This window comes from Seriola aureovittata, chromosome 9 (genome assembly GCF_021018895.1).
Source record: "Seriola aureovittata isolate HTS-2021-v1 ecotype China chromosome 9, ASM2101889v1, whole genome shotgun sequence".
Lineage (NCBI taxonomy): Eukaryota > Metazoa > Chordata > Actinopteri > Carangiformes > Carangidae > Seriola > Seriola aureovittata.
Window position 1 is genome coordinate 23,478,737 of NC_079372.1, and position 21,309 is coordinate 23,500,045.

General features: G+C 45.7%; 2 protein-coding genes across 4 annotated transcripts; one reads left to right on the top strand and one right to left on the bottom strand.

Annotated features, from left to right (window-relative positions):
* Positions 1-2,962: 2,962 nt before the first annotated feature.
* On the bottom strand, positions 2,963-6,445 carry LOC130175082 (probable splicing factor, arginine/serine-rich 7). Of its 2 annotated transcripts, none has more exons than XR_008828692.1 (2): positions 5,745-6,445; positions 2,963-5,377 (listed from the first exon to the last, which is right to left on the bottom strand). XR_008828692.1 is itself a non-coding variant. In XM_056385367.1 (2 exons), the coding sequence occupies exons 1-2, from the start codon at positions 6,133-6,135 to the stop codon at positions 4,776-4,778; spliced, it is 510 nt and encodes a 169-aa protein (XP_056241342.1). In that variant the 5' UTR covers positions 6,136-6,437; the 3' UTR covers positions 2,963-4,775. The 2 variants fall into 2 exon arrangements, 1 of the variants encoding a protein (XP_056241342.1); XM_056385367.1 differs by having other exon boundaries at positions 2,963-4,894; positions 5,745-6,437.
* On the top strand, positions 4,894-19,157 carry si:ch211-180f4.1 (uncharacterized protein LOC100144405 homolog). 2 transcript variants are annotated; one of them, XM_056385365.1, is made up of 14 exons: positions 4,894-5,121; positions 6,854-7,025; positions 10,225-10,386; positions 10,473-10,618; positions 11,157-11,258; positions 11,387-11,571; positions 12,377-12,619; positions 12,715-12,837; positions 13,044-13,166; positions 13,372-13,795; positions 13,919-14,048; positions 14,551-14,741; positions 14,919-15,077; positions 15,305-19,157. In XM_056385365.1, exons 3-14 carry the CDS (start codon positions 10,305-10,307, stop codon positions 15,854-15,856), a joined length of 2,460 nt encoding a protein of 819 aa, XP_056241340.1. In that variant the 5' UTR covers positions 4,894-5,121; positions 6,854-7,025; positions 10,225-10,304; the 3' UTR covers positions 15,857-19,157. The 2 variants fall into 2 exon arrangements, with proteins under 2 accessions (XP_056241340.1, XP_056241339.1); XM_056385364.1 differs by lacking the exon at positions 6,854-7,025.
* The last annotated feature ends 2,152 nt before the right edge of the window (positions 19,158-21,309 follow it).

The following is a 21,309-nucleotide window of genomic DNA, read 5'->3' on the forward strand; positions in this document are numbered from 1 at the left end:
TCCTCTCGTCTCGTCTCGTCTCCTCCCCTCTCCTCTCCTCTCCTCTCCTCTCCTCTCCTCCACTCTCCTCTCCTCTCCTCTCCTCTCCTCCACTCTCCTCTCCTCTCGTCCCTCTCCTCTCCTCTTCCTCTCCTCTCCTCCTCTCCTCCCCTCTCCTCTCCTCCTCCTCCTCCCCTCTCCTCTCGTCTCCTCCCCTCTCCTCTCTCTCCTCCACTCTCCTCTCCTCTCCTCCTCTCCTCTCCTCCCCTCTCCTCTCCTCTCCTCTCGTCTCCTCTCCTCTCGTCCCTCTCCTCTCCTCTCCTCTCCTCTCCTCCTCCTCTCCTCTCCTCTCCTCTTGTTGTTTCTCTCCTCCCCTCTCTCTCCTCTCCTCTCCTCTCTCTCCTCTCCTCTCCTCTCCTCTCCTCTCCTCTCCTCTCCTCTTGTTGTTTCTCTCCTCCCCTCTCCTCTCCTCTTCTCTCCTCTTGTTGTTTCTCTCCTCTCCTCCCCTCTCCTCTCCTCTCCTCCCCTCTCTTCTCGTCTCGTCTCGTCTCCTCCCCTCCCCTCTCCTCTCCTCCACTCTCCTCTCCTCTCCTCTCGTCTCCTCCCCTCTCTCTCTCCTCTCCTCCCCTCTCCTCCTCTCTCTCCTCTCCTCTCCTCTTCCTCTCCTCTCCTCCACTCTCCTCTCCTCTCCTCTCGTCTCCTCCCCTCTCTTCTCGTCTCGTCTCGTCTCCTCCTCTCCTCCCCTCTCCTCTCCTCTCCTCCCCTCTCCTCTCGTCTCCTCCCCTCTCCTCTCCTCTCCTCCACTCTCCTCTCCTCTCCTCTTGTCTCCTCCCCTCCCCTCTCCTCTCATCTCGTCTCCTCTCCTCTCCTCTCGTCTCCTCTCCTCTCCTCTCGTCTCGTCTCGTCTCCTCCCCTTTCCTCTCGTCTCCTCCCCTCTCCTCTCCTCTCATCTCGTCTCCTCTCCTCTCCTCTCGTCTCCTCTCCTCTCCTCTCGTCTCGTCTCGTCTCCTCCCCTTTCCTCTCGTCTCCTCTCCTCTCCTCTCCTCTCCTCTCGTCTCCTCTCCTCTCCTCCTCTCGTCTCCTCCCCTCTCCTCTCGTCTCGTCTCGTCTCCTCCCCTTTCCTCTCGTCTCCTCCCCTCTCCTCTCCTCTCCTTCTCTCCTCTCTCTCCTCCTCTCGTCTCCTCTCCTCTCGTCTCGTCTCCTCCTCCTCCTCTCCTCCTCTCCTCTCGTCTCCTCCCCTCTCCTCTCCTCTCCTCTCCTCCACTCTCCTCTCCTCTCATCTCGTCTCCTCCCCTCTCCTCTCCTCTCCTCCCCTCTCCTCTCCTCTCGTCTCCTCTCCTCTCCTCTCCTCTCCTCCACTCTCCTCTCCTCTCCTCTTGTTGTTTCTCTCCTCTCCTCTCCTCTCCTCTCCTCTCCTCTCCTCCCCTCCCTCCTCCACTCTCCTTTCCTCTCCTCTTGTTGTTTCTCTCCTCTCCTCTCCTCTCCTCTTCCTCTCCTCTCCTCCTCCTCTCCTCCTCCTCTCCTCTCCTTTCCTCTCCTCTTGTTGTTTCTCTCCTCTCCTCTCGTCTCGTCTCGTCTCCTCCTCTCGTCTCCTCCTCTCCTCTCCTCTCCTCTCCTCTCCTCTCCTCCTCTCTCCTCTCGTCTCCTCTCCTCTCCTCTCCTCTCCTCCCCTCTCCTCTCCTCTCCTCTCCTCTCCTCTCCTCTCGTCTCCTCCTCTCGTCTCGTCTCCTCCCCTCTCCTCTCCTCCACTCTCCTCTCCTCTCTCCTCTCCTCTCCTCCTCCTCTCGTCTCCTCCCCTCTCCTCTCCTCTCCTCCCCTCTCCTCTCCTCTCCTCTCCTCTCCTCTCCTCTCCTCTCGTCTCCTCCTCTCGTCTCGTCTCGTCTCCTCCCCTCTCCTCTCCTCTCCTCTCCTCTCCTCTCCTCTCCTCCACTCTCCTCTCCTCTCCTCTCCTCTCCTCCACTCTCCTCTCCTCTCGTCTCCTCTCCTCTCTTCTCGTCTCGTCTCCTCCTCTCCTCCCCTCTCCTCTCCTCTCCTCCCCTCTCCTCTCGTCTCCTCCCCTCTCCTCTTCTCTCCTCCACTCTCCTCTCCTCTCCTCTTGTCTCCTCCCCTCCCCTCTCCTCTCATCTCGTCTCCTCTCCTCTCGTCTCCTCTCCTCTCCTCTCCTCTCCTCTCCTCTCCTCCACTCTCCTCTCCTCTCCTCTTGTTGTTTCTCTCCTCTCCTCTCCTCTCCTCTCCTCTCCTCTCCTCTCCTCTCCTCTCCTCTCCTCTTGTTGTTTCTCTCCTCCCCTCTCCTCTCCTCTTCTCTCCTCTTGTTGTTTCTCTCCTCTCCTCTCCTCTCCTCTCCTCTCCTCTCCTCCTCCTCTCTCCTCTCCTCCCTCTCTCCTCTTGTTGTTTCTCTCCTCCCCTCTCCTCTCCTCTCCTCTTGTTGTTTCTCTCCTCTCCTCTCCTCTCCCTCCTCTCCTCTCCTCTCCTCCCCTCCCTCCTCCACTCTCCTTTCCTCTCCTCTCCTCTCTCTCCTCCCCTCTCCTCTCCTCTCCTCTCCTTTCCTCTCGTCTCCTCCCCTCTCCTCTCGTCTCCTCCCCTCTCCTCTCCTCTCCTCTCCTCTCCTCTCGTCTCCTCTCCTCTGGAAGAGGAATGACACAAATTTTAACCTAATTTCAAGAAAATTGTCAAAAGAAACTGAAATGAACATAATTAGCAGATCCAGTCAAAGCTCAAACCATGAGGAAACATGATCTGACATCTCTGTTTGTTTCATGTGCTAATGTGAGGAAGGTTCAGCCTCCTCATCATCGCTCCACATTCACTGCACAATGTTGATAGATTTACTTTTACACTTCAGTCAACAGTAAAAACTGTATATTTGATTGTTTGCTCTCAGACTTCCCGTAAAAACAGCTGGATGGTGCGTAAAAACAGCTGGATGGTGTTGTGGCGAGAAGTGGTGGATCGAAAAAGGAATCAGACAGTCGAGACACAGGTGTCAGAGCGCGGAGTCTCTTTATTCACAGCGGCCCTACTCGCAGTCATAGACGGAGACGACAACAACCCAACACAGAACGAGACATGTTCTTTTATATCTCAGATGGCTGTGTGTGTGTATGTGCATCCTGTTTTCCAATCATTTTGGCTTCGTTGTACCACTCTTGCCTAACTTATTAACCAACTATGTTTTCCTGGTGCAGAACCAGGTCACTGTGCTCGTTACCAGCAATGCGCCTTGACCTTATGTTTATTCCTAGTTTCCCAATCTCCTATTTTCCAGATGTTTTCCCAAACAGTCAAAGTGTCTTGTCCCACTCTGTTGGCCGCCAACCATATCTTTTGTTATTGTTATGTTTTTTAATCTCCTACACTGACTCTTGTACTCCGTTGGCGTCCGGGTGATATCAGGTTATACATCTTTGGGCCTTATTATTCTCCTACAATGGAAACTCATCTAGTGTCCAGATATTGAGATCCAGATGAGGAAGAGGAGGTGATGAAGATTATCAGCTGGTGTTCAGGTTTAGTGAGTCAGGACACTGATCGACGTGTATTGATGATGAAGAGGTCTCTGTCAGCAAAACTGCTCTGAACCTGTTCATCATCCACATTCTTTGTTCATCTTTCTCAGCATCATTATAACTGTAGTATCTTATTGATCATCATCATCCTTCTGTGTGGTCATCCTCGTCTTCATCACTTTAACAGTAACTCTGACTCAGACTGAAGATTTACTGTATCACTGTGACATCACTGATGAAGATGATGATGATGATCTCTCTTCTGTTGTTGACAGAGTGGTTCTATCTGACACATGATACACACACACACACACACACACACACACACACACACACATACACACACTGATTTGATGTTTGTCCCAGCAGTAACTTTAAGTAAGAGAAAAGACATGTGACATCACCACTGGACCAAATTATCAAGAAAATAACTGGCAGATTGATGTTGATTAACAGGATGAGATGTGAACCGTTTTTATTCAGTCTAAGTTTGACTGAACCAAAAAATGATAAATTTACATCAGCTGAAACAGTCACATCTGAAAACACAGTTTCAGCTTCACTCAGTTCACGTGTGTGTGTGTGTGTGTGTGTGTGTGTGTGTGTGTGTGTGTGTGTGTGTGTGTGTGTGTGTGTGTGTGGATGAGATTTCATTCAAGTAACTCATGACTCAGTCAGAGTTTCTTCAACATCAGCAACAAAAACAAGTTTATACAGTTATAATAATGGTATTAAAGTAATTCTATTTTCTAACAGATGTTTTTACAGTTGTTTTTAGCACACCTGTGGAGAGTGAATATATTTAGTATTATAAGTATTATACTAAAAGAATAAGTATTATACTGAAGGAACTTAACAACAGCACAGTTCAATATTTTCCACATTTATCTGATAACTTTACTTTTCAGATTCAGATAAAAATAGAACATAATCAATAATTCTCTTCTTTTTTTATATATATAGATGAATGTAGATTAATGCAGTGAAGTAGCCTCATTAAATCATCTCCAGCTTCCTTCAGTGATGATGGTTCAGTTTCATTTACTCTGCTTCATTTGTTCTGTTTGATTCTTTCAGTATATTTTGATGTTCTTCCATGTTTTTGTGCTTTGAGTAAAATGTTGAACTGAACTTTAACAGTCTCTGCTGATCTGAGGTCTGAGTTCTTCTTCTTATGATGTGTCACTGAGCTGAGAAACAGGAAGCGACACCAGAGAAGAAGAAGAAGTGAAGTAGAAAGAGAAGAGGAGAGACTCAGGCACAGTCATTAGGAGAATCTGGAGCATTACGTCATGTTAGCAGACCCCCGCCTCCCTCCATCACCTCTGTGCAGCATCCGAGCTCTGATTGGTCCGTCACCCAGTTGTCTATAAATCCCATTGGCTGATCCCCAGTCAGCTGCTGCGGACCTGACAGAGGACAGGAGAGAGAGGGAGGGATGCTTCAGATAAAAGCGGCAGCGGCAGGACCCAGTCCGCCCTCATCCGGATCAACAAAACCCGAATAAACCAGAGAAGCTCCAGCTCCTACCGGACTCTACCCGTTTCTGCCGGACTGTACCGGACTCTACCGGACTCTACCGGACTGTGGACCCGCTGCGGCTCGTAGCAGGAGGAGCTGCAGGCGGAGGATCAAGGTGAGGACATGGGCGTCTGGTCGGTACAGCGGGATTATGATCTTAAACCCGGTCGCTCGGTCGCTGTGCGCCGGTTCAGTGCTGCTGTGAGGGTCCGGGATCATAGTGAGGGTCTTAGACATGAGTCCGGAACTAGAGAGAGATAAACCCTGTCCCAGGATGAGTCGAGGTCTGTGTGAAGTGACAGTGAAGACGTTTATCTGTGTGAAGTGTTGACGTCATGAAGGTGAACAGACCCTGACACCACACCTTAGACCTGAACCAGGAAGAACATGTGAACCTGTTAGTTGTGGACGGAGCAGGTGTTTCAGCCACACACACACACACACACACACACACACACAACACAGGCTCAACTCTACAAACAACAACAACGACACTAATAATAATACTGAAGAATCATTCAACAGCAGCTGAATTAAAGCGACAGTTCAACATTTCTTTCTTTCGTGTTCAGAGTCAGGATGATGTTAGCTTATCTAGTTGGAAACTTAGCTTAGCATAAAGACTGGAATCAGGTGGAAACCGTTAGCCTCTTCACAGGTAACAGATCCACTGAGCAGCAGCTCTGAAGCCTCACATCAACAGAAAGGTAAAAACATCTGCACTCAAAGTCCCCTTACTGTAGTTTTCAATCGGTGGTCGATGCTTCTCCTTGTTTCCTCTCCTTTCCCTTTTTACTCTCCATGTACGTCTTCTCTCCTCATTTCCTCTCCTCTCGTTATTTCCTCTCTTCTTGTCTCTTCTCGTGTCCTCTCTCCTCTCCTTGTCTCCTCTCCTCTCCTTGTCTCCTCTCCTCTCCTTGTTTCCTCTCCTCTCCTTGTTTCCTCTCATCTCCTTGTTTCCTCTCCTCTCCTTGTTTCCTCTCCTCTTGTCTCTTCTCGTGTCCTCTCTCCTCTCCTTGTCTCCTCTCATCTCCTTGTTTCCTCTCCTCTCCTTGTTTCCTCTCCTCTCCTTGTTTCCTCTCCTCTTGTCTCTTCTCGTGTCCTCTCTCCTCTCCTTGTCTCCTCTCATCTCCTTGTTTCCTCTCCTATCCTTGTCTCTTCTCCTCTCTCCTCTCCTTGTCTCTTCTCCTCTCTCCTCTCCTCGTCTCCTCTCCTCAGGCTGATGAGGATGGAGAGAAGTGGGATGAGTTGAGTTGTTGTTGCGTAATGATTCTTCTGAAACTCCTCCATGAAAGTAGGTCAGAGTCTCTCCACTTGAGTCGAGTTTCACATTCCGGAGGTTTCCACAGTAACTGCTGTTTTATATAATCACTGCTCTGCTGCTTTCTTCACCTCTTCAACTCTCCATTAACCTGATCCTCTCCTCTCAGTTAACCCCCCCCCCCTCAGTTAACCCCTTCCACTCCTCTCACGGCTCCAGGTTCATTTGATTTGTCTCAGTCTTGTCTCTCAGGTGAGACTAAAATGCTGAAGTCATCACAGACTCTGAGCTTGTCCCCGTCAGGACGAGTCCTTTAAGTCAGACGGTTCAGAGATGTGTCTCCACCTCTCTGTGGGCTGCCTCAGTCAAACAGCAGCCTAACATGTTCACTGTGGAAACAAGTGGCTCACGGGAAACCAGAGGTGGGACAGGAGGGAGAGTCCTCACCCTCTGTGGATGTTTTCAGTTTCTTTGTATATTCAGACGTGGTGTATTGATTCTGTGCTGTCACATGACACACACAGCACACACTGTACGTTACACTTGATTAACTGACACTATCTGCACCTGTAATAATTTGATCCAGTCTGGATTCCTCCCAATGGACTAATCCTGGGACCAGGACCTGGTCTGGGATCAGTCGTGTAGCTGTGGACCCTCAGGTGTGGGACAGGATAGGTCTCGTGGTGTGAGCAGAACAGCGGGAGTCTGCATCAGCTTCATCCAGGACCATGTCACAGTCCAGCCCTGTCAATCAGGTGAGCAGTGTCAGGTGAACGACACTTTGATTTGTCCTGACGATGTTCACCTGTTACAGCTCACCTGACACACACAGCAGGTGTGACTGTTACAGAGCGAGTGAGTTCACCTTCAGCCGAGGTTTACTGTGAGAGCAGTGATGTTTTATTGTTTCATAAAACTGAACAGAAACATGTCGGCTGGACTCTCAGGTGTCGGCTTAGTTTTAAACCTCACATGTGAGTTTGCTGATAGTTAGTTTTTGTTGTTCAGCAGTAAAATTCAGATTAGCTGTCAGATCATCGATCCATCAGCTGATTAATCAGACACTGTGACCTCAAACCCAACGTGAAGCCGCAAACGATCTAGAGGAAAATCATCCTGAAAATTAGCAACGAAGAGTTCAAGGTCGTCACTGGTTTAATCTGTCAGATTAAGACAATCATTAGTTCATGTGTCTAGTCGTCTGTCCTTCAGACTCCTTCCTTAAACACTTTAAACTTTACAGTTTTTGATCGTCGTCAGTAAATTCTTTTCACTGTAGTTTAGTTGATGAAACTAAAACTGAGCATTGTGTCTGTGATTCACTGTTTGTGGGCTGAAGTGCAGTTTGTCCACTTTCCACAAACCATCTGACGATTCAACTCAGACAAATGTAAACTGTTGTGACTGCAGTCGTCAGCAGTTTGTCTTATTTTGAAATCTTTATCATCTCATTCTGGAAACAAACAGATGTGAAGTTGCTTCCTGTCGGTGTGTTGTTGTTCTGACTGCAGACTCTGAGCTTGTTAGCAGTGTGGGCTGGTTCGTTCTATATTTATGTCCCTTCCCACCTCTCTCTGTGTGTGTGTGTGTGTGTGTGTGTGTGTGTGTGTGTGTGTGTTGTGTGTGTGTGTGTGTGGTGTGTGTGTGTGTGTGTGTGTGTGTGTGTGTGTGTGTCTGACTGACCGCTCAGAGTTAATTAACCAGCATCTCCTTCTCTCCTCCAATCACATCCTCTGCAGCATGACACTTAACGAGGCGCTCGCAGCTCTTTAAATTATTAATATCACCTCATCAATATTCCATCTGTTCAGCAGGAGGAGGGGGGAGGAGATGTGTTCAGATGTTGGAACAGAGAGATGAACCCTCCTTTAGTCTGTCGTTAACAAGAAGGAGGAGGATCAGAGGTTTCAACAATCTGTCTCACTGTGCTGTGTTCAGGGTCCACCTGGGAAACTAGATACTCCTGCTGGGAATAACATGAATATAAAATAAAATCTGAAACAATCTGAAACAGCCTCTGCTCTGTCCACCTGCCTCTGTTGCTCCCATCAGAGTCTGTGGATCAAATATTTGATGTGTTAACAGCTCAGTGAAATCTGACAGAGAAGGTCTGAGACTCACTTAATCCAGATGTTGAAAAGGTGTGAATGCCTCTCTGTGAGACACATCTGTAATGTGTGGAACTGTGTCGGTGTGAGGAAACGTGTGTGTGCAGCAGGTTTACCTCTCAGGTGACCTCTACAGAAAAACCTGAGCACACAGCTGTGAGGTTTCAGTGGTCATGTGACAGCACAGGTTTAAAATGCAGCTCAGCCAATGACAGAGAGCCCCCCTCCCCTCCCCCACCCCCGCTGTTATAAGCAAATAAATAAAACAGTTGCTGTGTCTCAATCCAGACTCTGCACTGATTCTCAGCAGGTTGTAGTCTGACTTAGGTTATTCACAGCAGGATTCAGTGTTCAGACTAAATACACCAGAGCACAAAGGAAATGAAGAGGCTGCTCATCATTAACATAAACTGTGGTGGTGAAACAACTGCAGAAAAACGAACAAAAACTGTTCTCCATCTTAAGAAAAGCATCTGATGTCACTGTGAAGTTCGATGTCACATATTTTAATTTCCTGTTTGTCTGGTGTAGAAATACTGTGTTACAAGTAAAGGTTCAGCATTCAGAGTCTTATTGAACTATATTTAAAGTACCAGAAGTAAAAGTACTCATTATGCAGAATAATAATATATCACTTTACTGGGTTGTATTAGTTGGCAAATTAATGTGTTCATCACTTTCATTTTGCAGCTGGTTCAGATGGGACTGGTTTCAATAACTTTATATACTGCTAGTGGTAAAGTACTTGAGTAAATGTGCCTCGATACTTCCCTCCACTGAGTACTTTCATATTTTAAACTGATGTTTTGTAAACAGAACAGACTGTATACAGTTAGTTTGTAGTGTGGATGTGGGACACAGTGGGTGGACCAATCACAGAGCTGCTCAGAGGTTAGTCCCACCCCCTTTGTCCTCCTGTGTCACTTCCTGGCTGGTTGCCATGGCACCAGAGGCAAGGTGCCCCTTTTTCCTGTCCCACTGAGTGTATGTGGAAGTCCCTAACAACAACAACAACAACAACAACAACAGGACTGGTTCCATTTAAGTGTGTGTGTGTGTGTGTGTGTGTGTGTGTGTGTGTGTGTGTGTGTGTGTGTGTGTGTGTGTAATTCATGTTGTGGGAACGTAAATCTGTTCACACACATTGTGGGGACAATGAGCCAGTCCCCATAATGTCATTGAATTTTAGTGTGAAGACTTAATTTAAAGTCTTCCTCTTGAGTGATGGAAACGTGTATGTGTGTGTGTGTGTGTGTGTGTGTGTGTGTGTGTGTGTGTATGGGCAGAGTAGAGGCAAATGACAAATATAATCAAATCATAGGCTCTCGCTCTCTCTCTCTCTCTCTCTCTCTCTCTCTCTCTCTCTCTCTCTCCTCTCTCTCTCTCTCTCTCTCTGCACACACTCACTTCAGAGGACATTACACTGACTTACATTAATTTCACTTACATTAATAAAGTATTTTTTCCCTCTGTAAATTCTCACGTATCAGACTCATCAGACTTTTATCATTTCTAGAAAACATCTGTAGCACTGATCGATCAAAGAACAATTAACAGTGTGAACACAGAAGTCACCAGCTGTAACAGGAACTGTCAGTAACTGAGGTTTAAAGGGCCAAGTAATGATGGTGATGTCAAACCTTGTAACTGTAAATTTACCTTTTCAGTTTATTTATTTCAGTATTGTTACTGGAATCAGCTTCAGGAATCCTTTAGACTAGACTAGACTTTCTGGTTTTGGATTTGCACTTCTGTGAACGATGACTGTTAGCTGTTGTTTTCCTGAATTAAAAATGAAAAAATAAAAAACAAATTTAACTCTGTCCTCCTCTGTGTTTCCATCCAGCTGTAGATGAGACTCACCTCCCACTGACCATCTGGAGGAAGTTCATCATTTAGCCAGCACTTCCTCCAGCCCAGTGCACCATGGGATCTGCAGTCTTCTTCGTGCTCCTCCTCTTCCTTGTGACATCATCAGTGTGTGCTGGGCTGGGCGTGGCCAGCCAAGGTAAAGAAGCGTGATGATCTGCACATGAAGAAGAGTTTAAATCATCTGTTTTTAAACAGAAGTTTGGTGTGTGTTGTGTCCTGTAGGTGGCGCTGTGCTGTGCCCTCTGCAGTGTGTGTGTGAGACGCGGCCATGGTACACACCACAGTCTGTGTATCACCAGGCCAAGACAGTGGACTGTAATGAACTCCATCTGCAGAGAGTACCAGCCAACATCTCATCTGACACACAGGTAACCGTGACATCACACAGGTAACACTGACAACACACAGGTAACAGTGACAACACACAGGTAACAGTGACAACACACAGGTAACACTGACATCGCACAGGTAACACTGACAACACACAGGTAACACTGACAACACACAGGTAACAGTGACATCGCACAGGTAACACTGACAACACACAGGTAACAGTGACATCGCACAGGTAACACTGACAACACACAGGTAACAGTGACAACACACAGGTAACAGTGACAACACACAGGTAACAGTGACATCGCACAGGTAACACTGACAACACACAGGTAACACTGACAACACACAGGTAACACTGACAACACATAGGTAACAGTGACATCACACAGGTAACAGTGACAACACACAGGTAACAGTGACATCGCACAGGCAACACTGACATGACACAGGTAACAGTGACATCACAGGTAACAGTGACATCACACAGGTAACAGCGACATCACACAGGTAACACTATGTTATGATTGTGTTGTGATTATGTTGTGTTGATGTGTTGTTGTGTTGCAGGTGCTGCTGCTGCAAAGTAACAACATCTCATCGATCACTACTGAACTACAGAGCCTGACCAACCTGACAGAGCTGGACCTGTCACAGAATCACTTCACCCAGGTAACACACACACACACACACACACACACACACACACACACACACACACACACACACACACACACACACTGGTTCCTCTTCAGACATTAGTGTTGAAGATTAAGTGTTTCCTCTCTCTCTCTGTCCAGGTGAGCTCTATTGGTCTGTCCTCTCTGGGCCGGCTAGTCACTCTGTACCTGGAGGAGAATCGCATCGAGGAGTTGGAGGACTTCAGTCTGAGGAACCTGTCCAGTCTGGAGGAGCTCTACATCAACCACAACCACATCTCATCCATCGGACCCAAAGCCTTTGCCGGCCTCACCAACCTGCTGCGGTAACGACACTTGTTCTTCTTCTTCTTCTTCTTCTTCGTCTTCTTCTTCTTCGTCTTCATATTTGTCTTCTCCACTTCGACCATAAGAACCACCTAAATGACACTTAGAATACCTTTGGTGATCACAAAAACCACCTAGGGGAGCCTCAGAATCACCTAACCACCAGTAAGTAGAACCACCTAAAAGACCATTAAAACCACCAAAACATCCACCTCTGACACCAAGGACCATTAAAACCATCTGAGGGACTTCTAGACCTCCAGAACCTTTCTAAAGGGCCGCTAGAACCACTTAAGTTGCCCCTAAAAACTCCCTCAGTGTTCACATTTAAAAGCCATTAAAACCTCCTCAGAACCACCTACAGGACCACTAGAACCTCTCAAAGGACCACCAGACCACCTAAATGATCTATAGAACCTCATTAAGAACCTATTGAACCCCTTAAAGGACCACTAGACTTTTCGCAGTGACAACAAGCACTACCTCAAAGATCACTAGAAGCCCCTCAGTGACCAGAACAACCACCTAATTGACCCCTAGAACCACATCAGAACCACATCATACATTTTTTATGTTTTTAACTCATTGTTTAGGGTTTTCTTTCAATTTAAAACCATCTATATGTCAAAATAAAAGCCTTTAAAACCTAATGTGAGCACAATTTCACAAATTAAATAAGACAATGGAGTGGAATTTATGATCATAAGATTAAATTTTTCTTCTCAGGATTAAGTATGTTCTGATAAAGTGAGCAGGTCTTTACTCTGTCTGGACTAGTTTTCTGCCATGTGCTCGGTCCTGTAGGCTCCACCTGAACTCCAACCGGCTGGTGGCTATCGACAGCCGCTGGTTCGAGTCCCTGCCATCCCTGGAGATCCTGATGATCGGGGAGAACCCCATCCTGGGCCTGGAGGAGAAGAACTTCCTGCCCCTATCCCGTCTGCACAGCCTGGTGCTGGCTGGAATGGGACTGGCCTCCATCCCCTCCGCTGCCTTCCTGGGCCTGGACTACCTGGAGAGCCTCTCCTTCTACGACAACCGGCTCAGGTGGGTCTGACTATGGTTGCTGGTTCAATTCCCTTCAGACTGTAGTGTTCTCTCAATGTGCTGGGTGACACTGATGACCTGTTGTTCTCCTGCAGGTCTGTGCCCCGAGATGCTCTGAGTGTACTCCCTAACCTGAAGTTCCTGGACCTGAACAGGAACCCAATCAGCAGAGTCCAGCAGGGAGATTTCCAGAACCTCCAGCACTTGGAGGAGCTCAGGTCAGTCTGAGAATACAACTGCAAAAAGTACAGTGCAGTAAGAACGTCTGGATCAAGATTTTATTTTGTCCCTGTCGTCCCGGGTCTGATCTGATACTGGACTGAAGTAGGAACTCCAGCTTCTCTCTCTCTGATGTTGTGTTATTTGGTGTATTGTGTGCAGTTTCTTCAGGTTGTGTGTTAGAATAAATGTTGACTGTGTTCAGCCTGAACAACATGGAGGAGCTGCTGATGGTGGAGCGAGCTGCTTTCCAGAACCTTCCTGAAATCGCCAAACTGGAGCTCTGCAACAACCCACGGCTGTCGTACATTGACCCTCAGGCCTTCAGGTGAACATGGTCAAATGATCAAACTTCCTCTGAACAGTTTTATTGTCATGTCACAAAGTTTTCTGCGAATTTCACACATGAACAAATCTGTTTTCTTTTCACCTACGTCCCTCTATTTCTTCTCCTTCTCATCCCTTCTCATTCACCTTTTCATTTTCCCTCTCCTCTCATCTGCTCTCCTTCTTTCCTCTCCTCTCCTTCTCAGTAACCTGTCCTCCCTCCGGACTCTCCTTCTCCATAATAACCAGCTCAGCCTCCTCTCTGGAGACCTCCTCTCCTCCCTCCCATCCCTGGAGGAGGTGTCTCTTCACTCAAACCCCCTGCGATGTGACTGTCTCTCCTCCTGGGGGCCTCACCTCGGAAACCAATCACATCTCAAGCTTCTGGAGTCATCTGTCACTCTCTGCTCCTCCCCACCTCACCTCATTGGTCGGGAGCTGCAGGAGGTGGTGGCGGTCGGGTGGGGTGCAGCCGGCGGGGGCGGGGCCAACAGCTGCCTGCCTCACATCTCACCTCACTCCTTCCCAACGGCCATGAATGTCAGCGCTGGGCAGCCAATCACACTAGAGTGCTGGGCAGACGCTGACCCTGCCCCCCAGTTTTACTGGGTAACGCCCACTGGAGACAAGGTGGGTTGGGTCATGAGGGTACACACATATATATGTATATGTGTGTGTGTGTGTGTGTGGGGGGGGTCTATTTAATTAATAATTAATTAATATTATAACCATCTCTCTTCCTCAACTGGTCAGGTGAGCGCTGAGGCAGTGGCTGAACCAATCATATCAGAGGTGGGGCGTGGCCTGACCAGGAAGAAGAAGAAGCATCGTGTGTCGGACCCCGGAGCGTTGGTGATCGAACACGCCGAGCCGTCAGACACAGGTCAGTCTGTTTCACATCTAGCTCCAAGACCAAGTCCAAGTCTGAAGTCTCCAGCTGTCGAAACAATTCAGTTTTCATCAAAGTCACACATTAATTCAGAAGCCCTGAGAGGCAAGGAGAGAAGTGTTGTTGTAATACTCATTTTGGCCACAAAAGGCTGAAGTCCACCACTACCTCAGTCTAAACAGCACTAAAAGGATTCATGTTTTCTTCCAGGTGATTTTAATTTTTCCATGCACACTAAACACAAGGTGCATATAATGTGTGTTAGGAAATTACGTAACATTACTGACATGTCTTTCTTTTGGCTAGAAATGTATGTTAATCAGTGAAGTCTTTCTGGCAGTCAGGTGAGGTAAAATGATCCTCAAAAAAAAGATGCACATCAAGGTATCTGATGGAAATTTGCTCTAATTCATATTTTGGTTGGCTGGAATTTCAAAACACTGGAAAAAAAAGTTTACTCAGAACCTCTCTCTCTCTCTCTCTCTCTTTCTCTCAGGTGTGTATACCTGTGTAGCGTGGAACATGGAGGGAGCAGACACGAAGAGCGTCTCAGTGTTTGTGGACTCTCAGGGGTTTGTGGGCTGGTGGTCGGACGGGGAGACCCGGTGGGATGGAGAGTCCAGCAGAGAGCAGCCCTGGCTGGGGAGCTCGTCCAGCCCTGAAGCCTCTCTTGTGGTTCTGGCTAAGGTACAGAACCTGCTGTGTCTTTAATACTCATACTTTAATATATATAATCTATACTTTGTGTTTTTCCTCTTTTTCTAAGGACATAGTTTTGTATCTTTCTATAGGCAGTTTCCTACAAAAGACATATTGTATTATTACTATCATCAAACTGGTACCTACCTCCTATTTCTTCTGCAGGTGGTTCACGCCCAGTCGGTGGTGTTGGAGTGGAAGTTGTATCCCAGTGGAGGAACTTCGTCTGTGGGTCAGAGCCAGCAGGACGCCCCCCTCCCTCTTCCCCGGTGGACCAGCGCCACTGTGCACATAGACAACCCTCAGATCAGCTACACTGCCAAAGTGAGCAAATCCAACTGTCTACACCTGTCTGCATGTAAACCAATGCTCTGTCTGCACTCGGTTAGTTCACTGTCTGTAATAACAGTGGGACAGTCCAGTGTCTGTGTTGAGTTCACTGCTTCACTATTTCTGCTGAAATCAGGTTTAATTTAGGATTAAGTTAACTTAAGTCGGACTCACTTTAACTTGAACTCATCTCTACCGTCCTTGTTTCTTTCTCTGTCCAGGTCCCAGTCGATGTTCAGGAGTATAATCTGACTCACCTACTTCCTGCCACAGAGTACCACGTCTGCCTCACCGTCTCCTCCTCGCCTCCCTCCGTCACCCCTCCCTCCTCCCCTCCCAGCTCCTCCCCCACCCCCACCTCTTCTTCCTCCTTCCCTTCCTCCCCCTCCGCTCCTGTCCACACCTCCTGCCTGAACGTCACCACTAAGGAGGCGGGCTTCTCTGTGGAGCTGGTGGCATCACGTCGCAGCAGTGTGGCGTTGGCGGCCGTCATGGGCTCCATGTTTGCTCTGTCCATCATGGCTCTGCTGGTGGTCTACATGGGCCGTCGTGTGCAGCAGCACAAGTCCTGCGGCCACTCGCTGAAGAAGTATATGCAACACGCCACATCCATCCCACTCAATGAGCTGTACCCGCCACTCATCACACTGTGGGAGAGCGAGGCCGAGAAAGACAAGGACGACAAAGAGGAGGAAGAGGAGAGGGTGGGAGGAGAGAGGGGGGAGGAGGCAGGGGGGAGTCAAATCGACACGACAAAGACGTACATGTGGTAGCTGGAGGAGGGGGGGAAGAAAGAGACATTCACGGGGAGGGGGGTTATGGAGGGGCGAGGAAGGAGAGAAGAGAACCTGGATGGATGAAATCAAAGAGAGAAGCGCCTGACAGTAAACAGAAGGGTAAAAACAAACACATGTGACTGCTGAGGAAGAGAGGGAGGAAAAAACTGATGAACAGATAAAAACATGTCACGCATCAGATCCTTAAAGGACCATTCTGGTGTTTCTGTCTTATTTTAGCCCATTAATCACAAATCACATTCCTGATCATCATCGTCATCATCATCTTCCTTCTGTCAGCTGATCGTCGTTTTCACTGCAGTTCTGTGGAAACTGATTAACATCAGGTCATCAGTCAGAGGTTCGATTCTTCTGAGTGGATTCATGGAGGTTTGTTTCAGTTTCATATGTCACTGTTACTGCTGCAGCTGTTGATCCTGTTGATCAGCTGTTAAACTACAAACACTAACTTCCTGTTGTTATAAGATCACCTGTATGCACCTGTCCCTCTCACCTCCCTCCTCACAGTGTAATCCTCTGGATTACAGACATACTCTCTGCAGGTAGAAACCAGACTAAAGTGTCCAAATCTATTTTTACTGCACAGATAAAGGAACATGAGTCCAGTCTGGAAACACTGATGGAGACACTGTTTCTGACCAGTCTATCACAGGACTGACAGTTAGAGACAAACAGTCATTCAGACTCACATTCACACCTGCGAACAATTTAGAGTCAGCAGTTAACCTACATGCGTTCACACACAGATGCAGTGGAGAGACAGTGAGCTGCTAGCCGGCCTGCTACTGGTAAAACAGATCTGTCAGGTTTCATCCCAGAGTTGGTGCTCCTATGAAAGTGTCTCCGTGTGAGATCCTTCAATCGGTGATTGTGTGTTTTTGAAACTTATCTCGGAGCTGTAACTCACTCTTCCATTCCCATGCGCAGTGTAGCTGCTGTGTTTCTGGTTTAACAACCTTTTTTTACAGTGTCTGTGCTCCAAAAGATGTTACAGTAGGAAGAGAGGTGAAAAGTAGCAGGTTCACTCAGGTGTTGTGTTTACATCACTGCCAAGCTGATAAATACCCGTGTCTACAGCAGAGTCATTTGACACCGGTGTGAATGTTTATTGAACCCTTTTCCGTTGCCAGCAAAAGCTCAATGTTGGTGGGTCTCAGCAGGTTTTTTGACCAGTGGAAAAGGGGCTTGATGAGAAGATTAAATTAGATCATAAATTTGTCTTAAAGAGATTTAATGGGCTGAAATATAAAAACTCCAGAGCGATTCTTTCTCCAGCAGAACTCTTCTCAGAGAATGTGAACTGTTGTCCTCTGAGTCCAGATGTTTTCTGAGTCCAGATGTTTTCTATTTTCAGATCTCATCTCCTTCCTCTCTTCCTGATTTTCTTCCTTCCTTCCTTCCTTCTCTCCTCTTCCCTCTCCTCCCTGTCAAGCACACTGACAGTAGCTGTACTGTTGGAGAAATCTGATTAATGTAATTTAGTTCATCTGATGAACCTGAATGCAGCACTGACACTCAGCACAGGTAAACTTCACTTTAACTCTTTCACAGTTGCACTTAAAGGTCCCATATTCACCTGAACTTCTCACCTTTCATTTGTTTTATTATTGTTGGTCTGCAGTCTGCAGATCTTCAATCTGCTGGTCTTCAGTCTGAATACGGGACCTTTAATCGTCCTGTCTCCATCAGCATGAATGCATCACTATGATTATTATATTTTATATTTGTTGTGCATCAGGAGTGTACACAGTGGTGAGGACGGGTTCAGGTCAAAGCTCAGTCACTGACACCACTGTTACATCCATGTGAAGAAGTCCGACTTTATCGACAGCCTATGTACAGACACTGACAGTCACCATGTTGTGCTTCAGTTTCAGTCACTCACTGTGACACTGAGTTCTTCTGGGTCTGTCATTGACATGGAGGTGGGAGGTGGAGGGTGGAGGTGGCTGGAGGAGGGTGGTGCTGCATGCCTTTGCACTCATATTTAGGACTGTTTGTATAAAAACCACGTCTGTGTGACGACCTGCAAACTGCTTCAGTGATGATGAAGTGAGTCTGTTCACCCTGAGACACAAGAAACACCTCCACTCAGTATCATGCACAACAAACAACAACATTTATATTAAGTGAACAAGTTATGATAAAATCTGTTATTATTAAGTTCAGTTCTAGTGTCTTTAGGGAGAATATATATATATATATATATATATATATATATATATATATATATATATATATAATCAATAACGACAACAACAGTTACCTACAGCCAAAGTTTAGTTTTTGTTGGTGAGTGGAGAGTATGTCTGTGGACCCACAGCAACTGGAGAGAAACAGTCACTTCCACCATCTAAAGACTCAATAAACATCAACCTGGACTCTGAGTGAAACCTCTGAAACTGATTGATCCTCAGCAGTTTGCAGGTTTGTCGTTCAGATTTTCAGCCAAATATTCGCTCAGCTGTCTGTCAACCAAAACACTTCAGGAACACCCAAAGGAAGCTCTGGGCATTTTACACAACATGTACTGTACATACAAACATCATTTACTGTTAAACAGATGTTTCTCTGCTCCTCTGGTCACAGTTTTCTAATACACTGACCTGAAACTGTTGTTTCTGAAGATGTCGCTGTGAACTCTGGGAAATTAAAACTGAGAAAATAATGTTGAGGTGAACTAATAATGATAATAATCATCCATCAGTCCAACTTCCTAAATCAGCTATAAGATGAATTGACTTTTTGTTTTTGCATGTGTGACTTTTAGTTTGTTTTCAGCTGAGAGGTTTAAAAACACAAAACTCTGATTCTGATTCTGAGTCAGAGACTGACTTCTTTTCTCTGACCTCTAACCTTTAAGCTTCATCCTCGACCTCAGAAACACAAAGTTCACTCACTTGGTTTTTCTGGAGCTTTCGATAACAGATGTTTTTCAAAGCTGATCATTGATTGATTGATTGATTGATTTCCCTGAGTTGTTAAAACAGTGATGATCAGTCTGAAACCTCAGAGCAACGGCGCCCTCTAGTGTCAATCACAGTCAACAATGGCACAACACACTTCACGTCATTTAAATTAAACTTGACAGTAATATGCAGGGTATTTTGTACAAAGTGTATCGCTCTATATTTGAAGAAACTATTGCTTATATTATTATTATTATCATTATTATTATTATTACTCAACACTGAGCACCAACTGTAACTAAAGATGTGTGTGTGTATGTGTGTGTGGGAGGGGAAGATAATATAAATACACACTTTGTCACTCCACAGCCTGGTGTCTGATTAATAACTTATCTATATAATATATGTGGTAATATGGGAGGATGTAATTTTCAATCATACAGATGATGTCTGTCTCTGTCCCTTAACAATATCAATGAATCAATATAAACTTCAGATGATGGACTGCAGACAGACTGGACACTGAATCACTAATAGAAAAACACTAAAACTTGTGTATTTTACCCATGTCCCTGTTTTGTTTTTCTTTTTTTTATTTGCTTAAACAAACAATAAGACAAAGGTTAGACAGCACAACAGTTTGTTTTGATGTCAATAATCAGCCTGACGATGTGGCGTTCAGATGGACTGAACATCTAAACCTCAAAGCTGCTGTTAGAACAGTAAATGAAGCTGAAGTGACGTTTGCAGCTGAGCATGAAGTGACTTCTTGATATGAAGGTACAGGCTGATGAAAACTTGCAGGCTGCTGCTCTCCAACAGCAAAACACAGAAAATATAAAAGTAACAAACTGGTTGAGGGGCGGAGTCAGTGATTATAAACATTCAGGGATTAGCCCCAATTTCAGTCTATATTCAGGGGACATGCTCCCTCTTGAATTTTTTTCCCCATTTACAGCAGCTACATGCACTATTTACTGTATCCAGCCATTTGTACATCATTTTGGGAAAACATGTTGCACCGGAAAAAAATCATCCAGAACCTGCATCAGATTTTGAATCTATTGGATCTAAAACATTTAAAACTTCCAAATGCCTTTTCATTTTGACCCTAAAAGAGTGTAGTGACATGTAAATGCAATGGACTGTGGGCACTGGCTTATTGTATTTGAATACTGTCACTGTAAAGCAGGTAAGTCTTTGAAAATGAATTGTCAATAGCTTCTGAATTTTCATTCGTAGAATGCCCACATGAATATGTGAAAATGAAAATGCAAATTGGATTACTGCATTTTCTTTTTAATTGTCTTGCCTAGCTGACAATGCTTGCTAAATGACTAGCAGTTAGCATCAGGACAAATACGTGATTTTTCAGTGTGACAAATGTCAGTATAAGGCCAGTATATTGTTGCTCTACAAGTGACATTAATTTTTAAGATATAATTTTTGTCAGACATAGAACCATTCCATAAATATGCCCTAAAATAAAAGCAGTTTGTATTTGTGTAATTGCATTTCCACATAGATCACAGCTAAATGCTTAAGATGATTTTATTACATAAGTCATCATCACTAATGTATCAGAAAACAACATGGATGTGATCATTAATATACTTATATATATATTTATTTATATATATATACTAATATTATAATTAAAATACTTGTTTGGAAACAACTCTGTTTGATAATCTCTTCATGGACCAAAGCTTTACAAACTGTAAACTACCACTCAAACCTGTTTTATGCTGAGAAATGTGTTGTGACCATATGTATGTTAGCTTAGCAGCAGATGTTTTTAAAACAGACTCTAACTGTTGTTAGCTGTAGCTACTGTTAAATGTCACCTTTGCTGGTTGTGCTTGAACTAGTAAATGTATATAGGTCATTAGTGTACTTGCAGTTTATGCTAAAAAAGGTTTAAATGAATGATTAATAAATCTTTTTACAATGCTTCAAAACCATTTCATAGTCAGAAGAAGAGCTGCCTAAAATGTCCTTGCTTGCCCTGCATAGAAGGATACCACACCTTATGATCACCCACAACCAGCAAGTAAAGTTAAGTCATGACTCCACCCCACACGTATATAGGCTCAAATTAAGGTCAAAATGATTTTGAGCTTGTAATGTTCACAAATAATTCCAATGTTTGTAGTTGTAAATCAACATTTGTAAACCTGTAAAATATATCTGCATGAGAAATTCAGGTTTGTGAATGTAAAAAATTTGTGCTTTTGTACTTTTGTGAGAGGAAATGACAGCAAGTTGAAGTTATATTATAAACTTCATATAAGATTCAGGGCTTTTAAAGTATTTTTTTTTGGGGGGCTTTTTATGCCTTTATTGGACAGTATAGTGGAGAGAGGGGGAATGACATGCAGCGAAAGGCCGTCCGATGCGGAATTCGAGCCGGGGCCGACTGCAGCAAGGACTGCAGCCTCTACACATAGGGCGCTTGCTTAGACCACTACGCCACACGACGCCCTAAGATTCAGGGCTTTTAGGGAAAACTCAGGAATC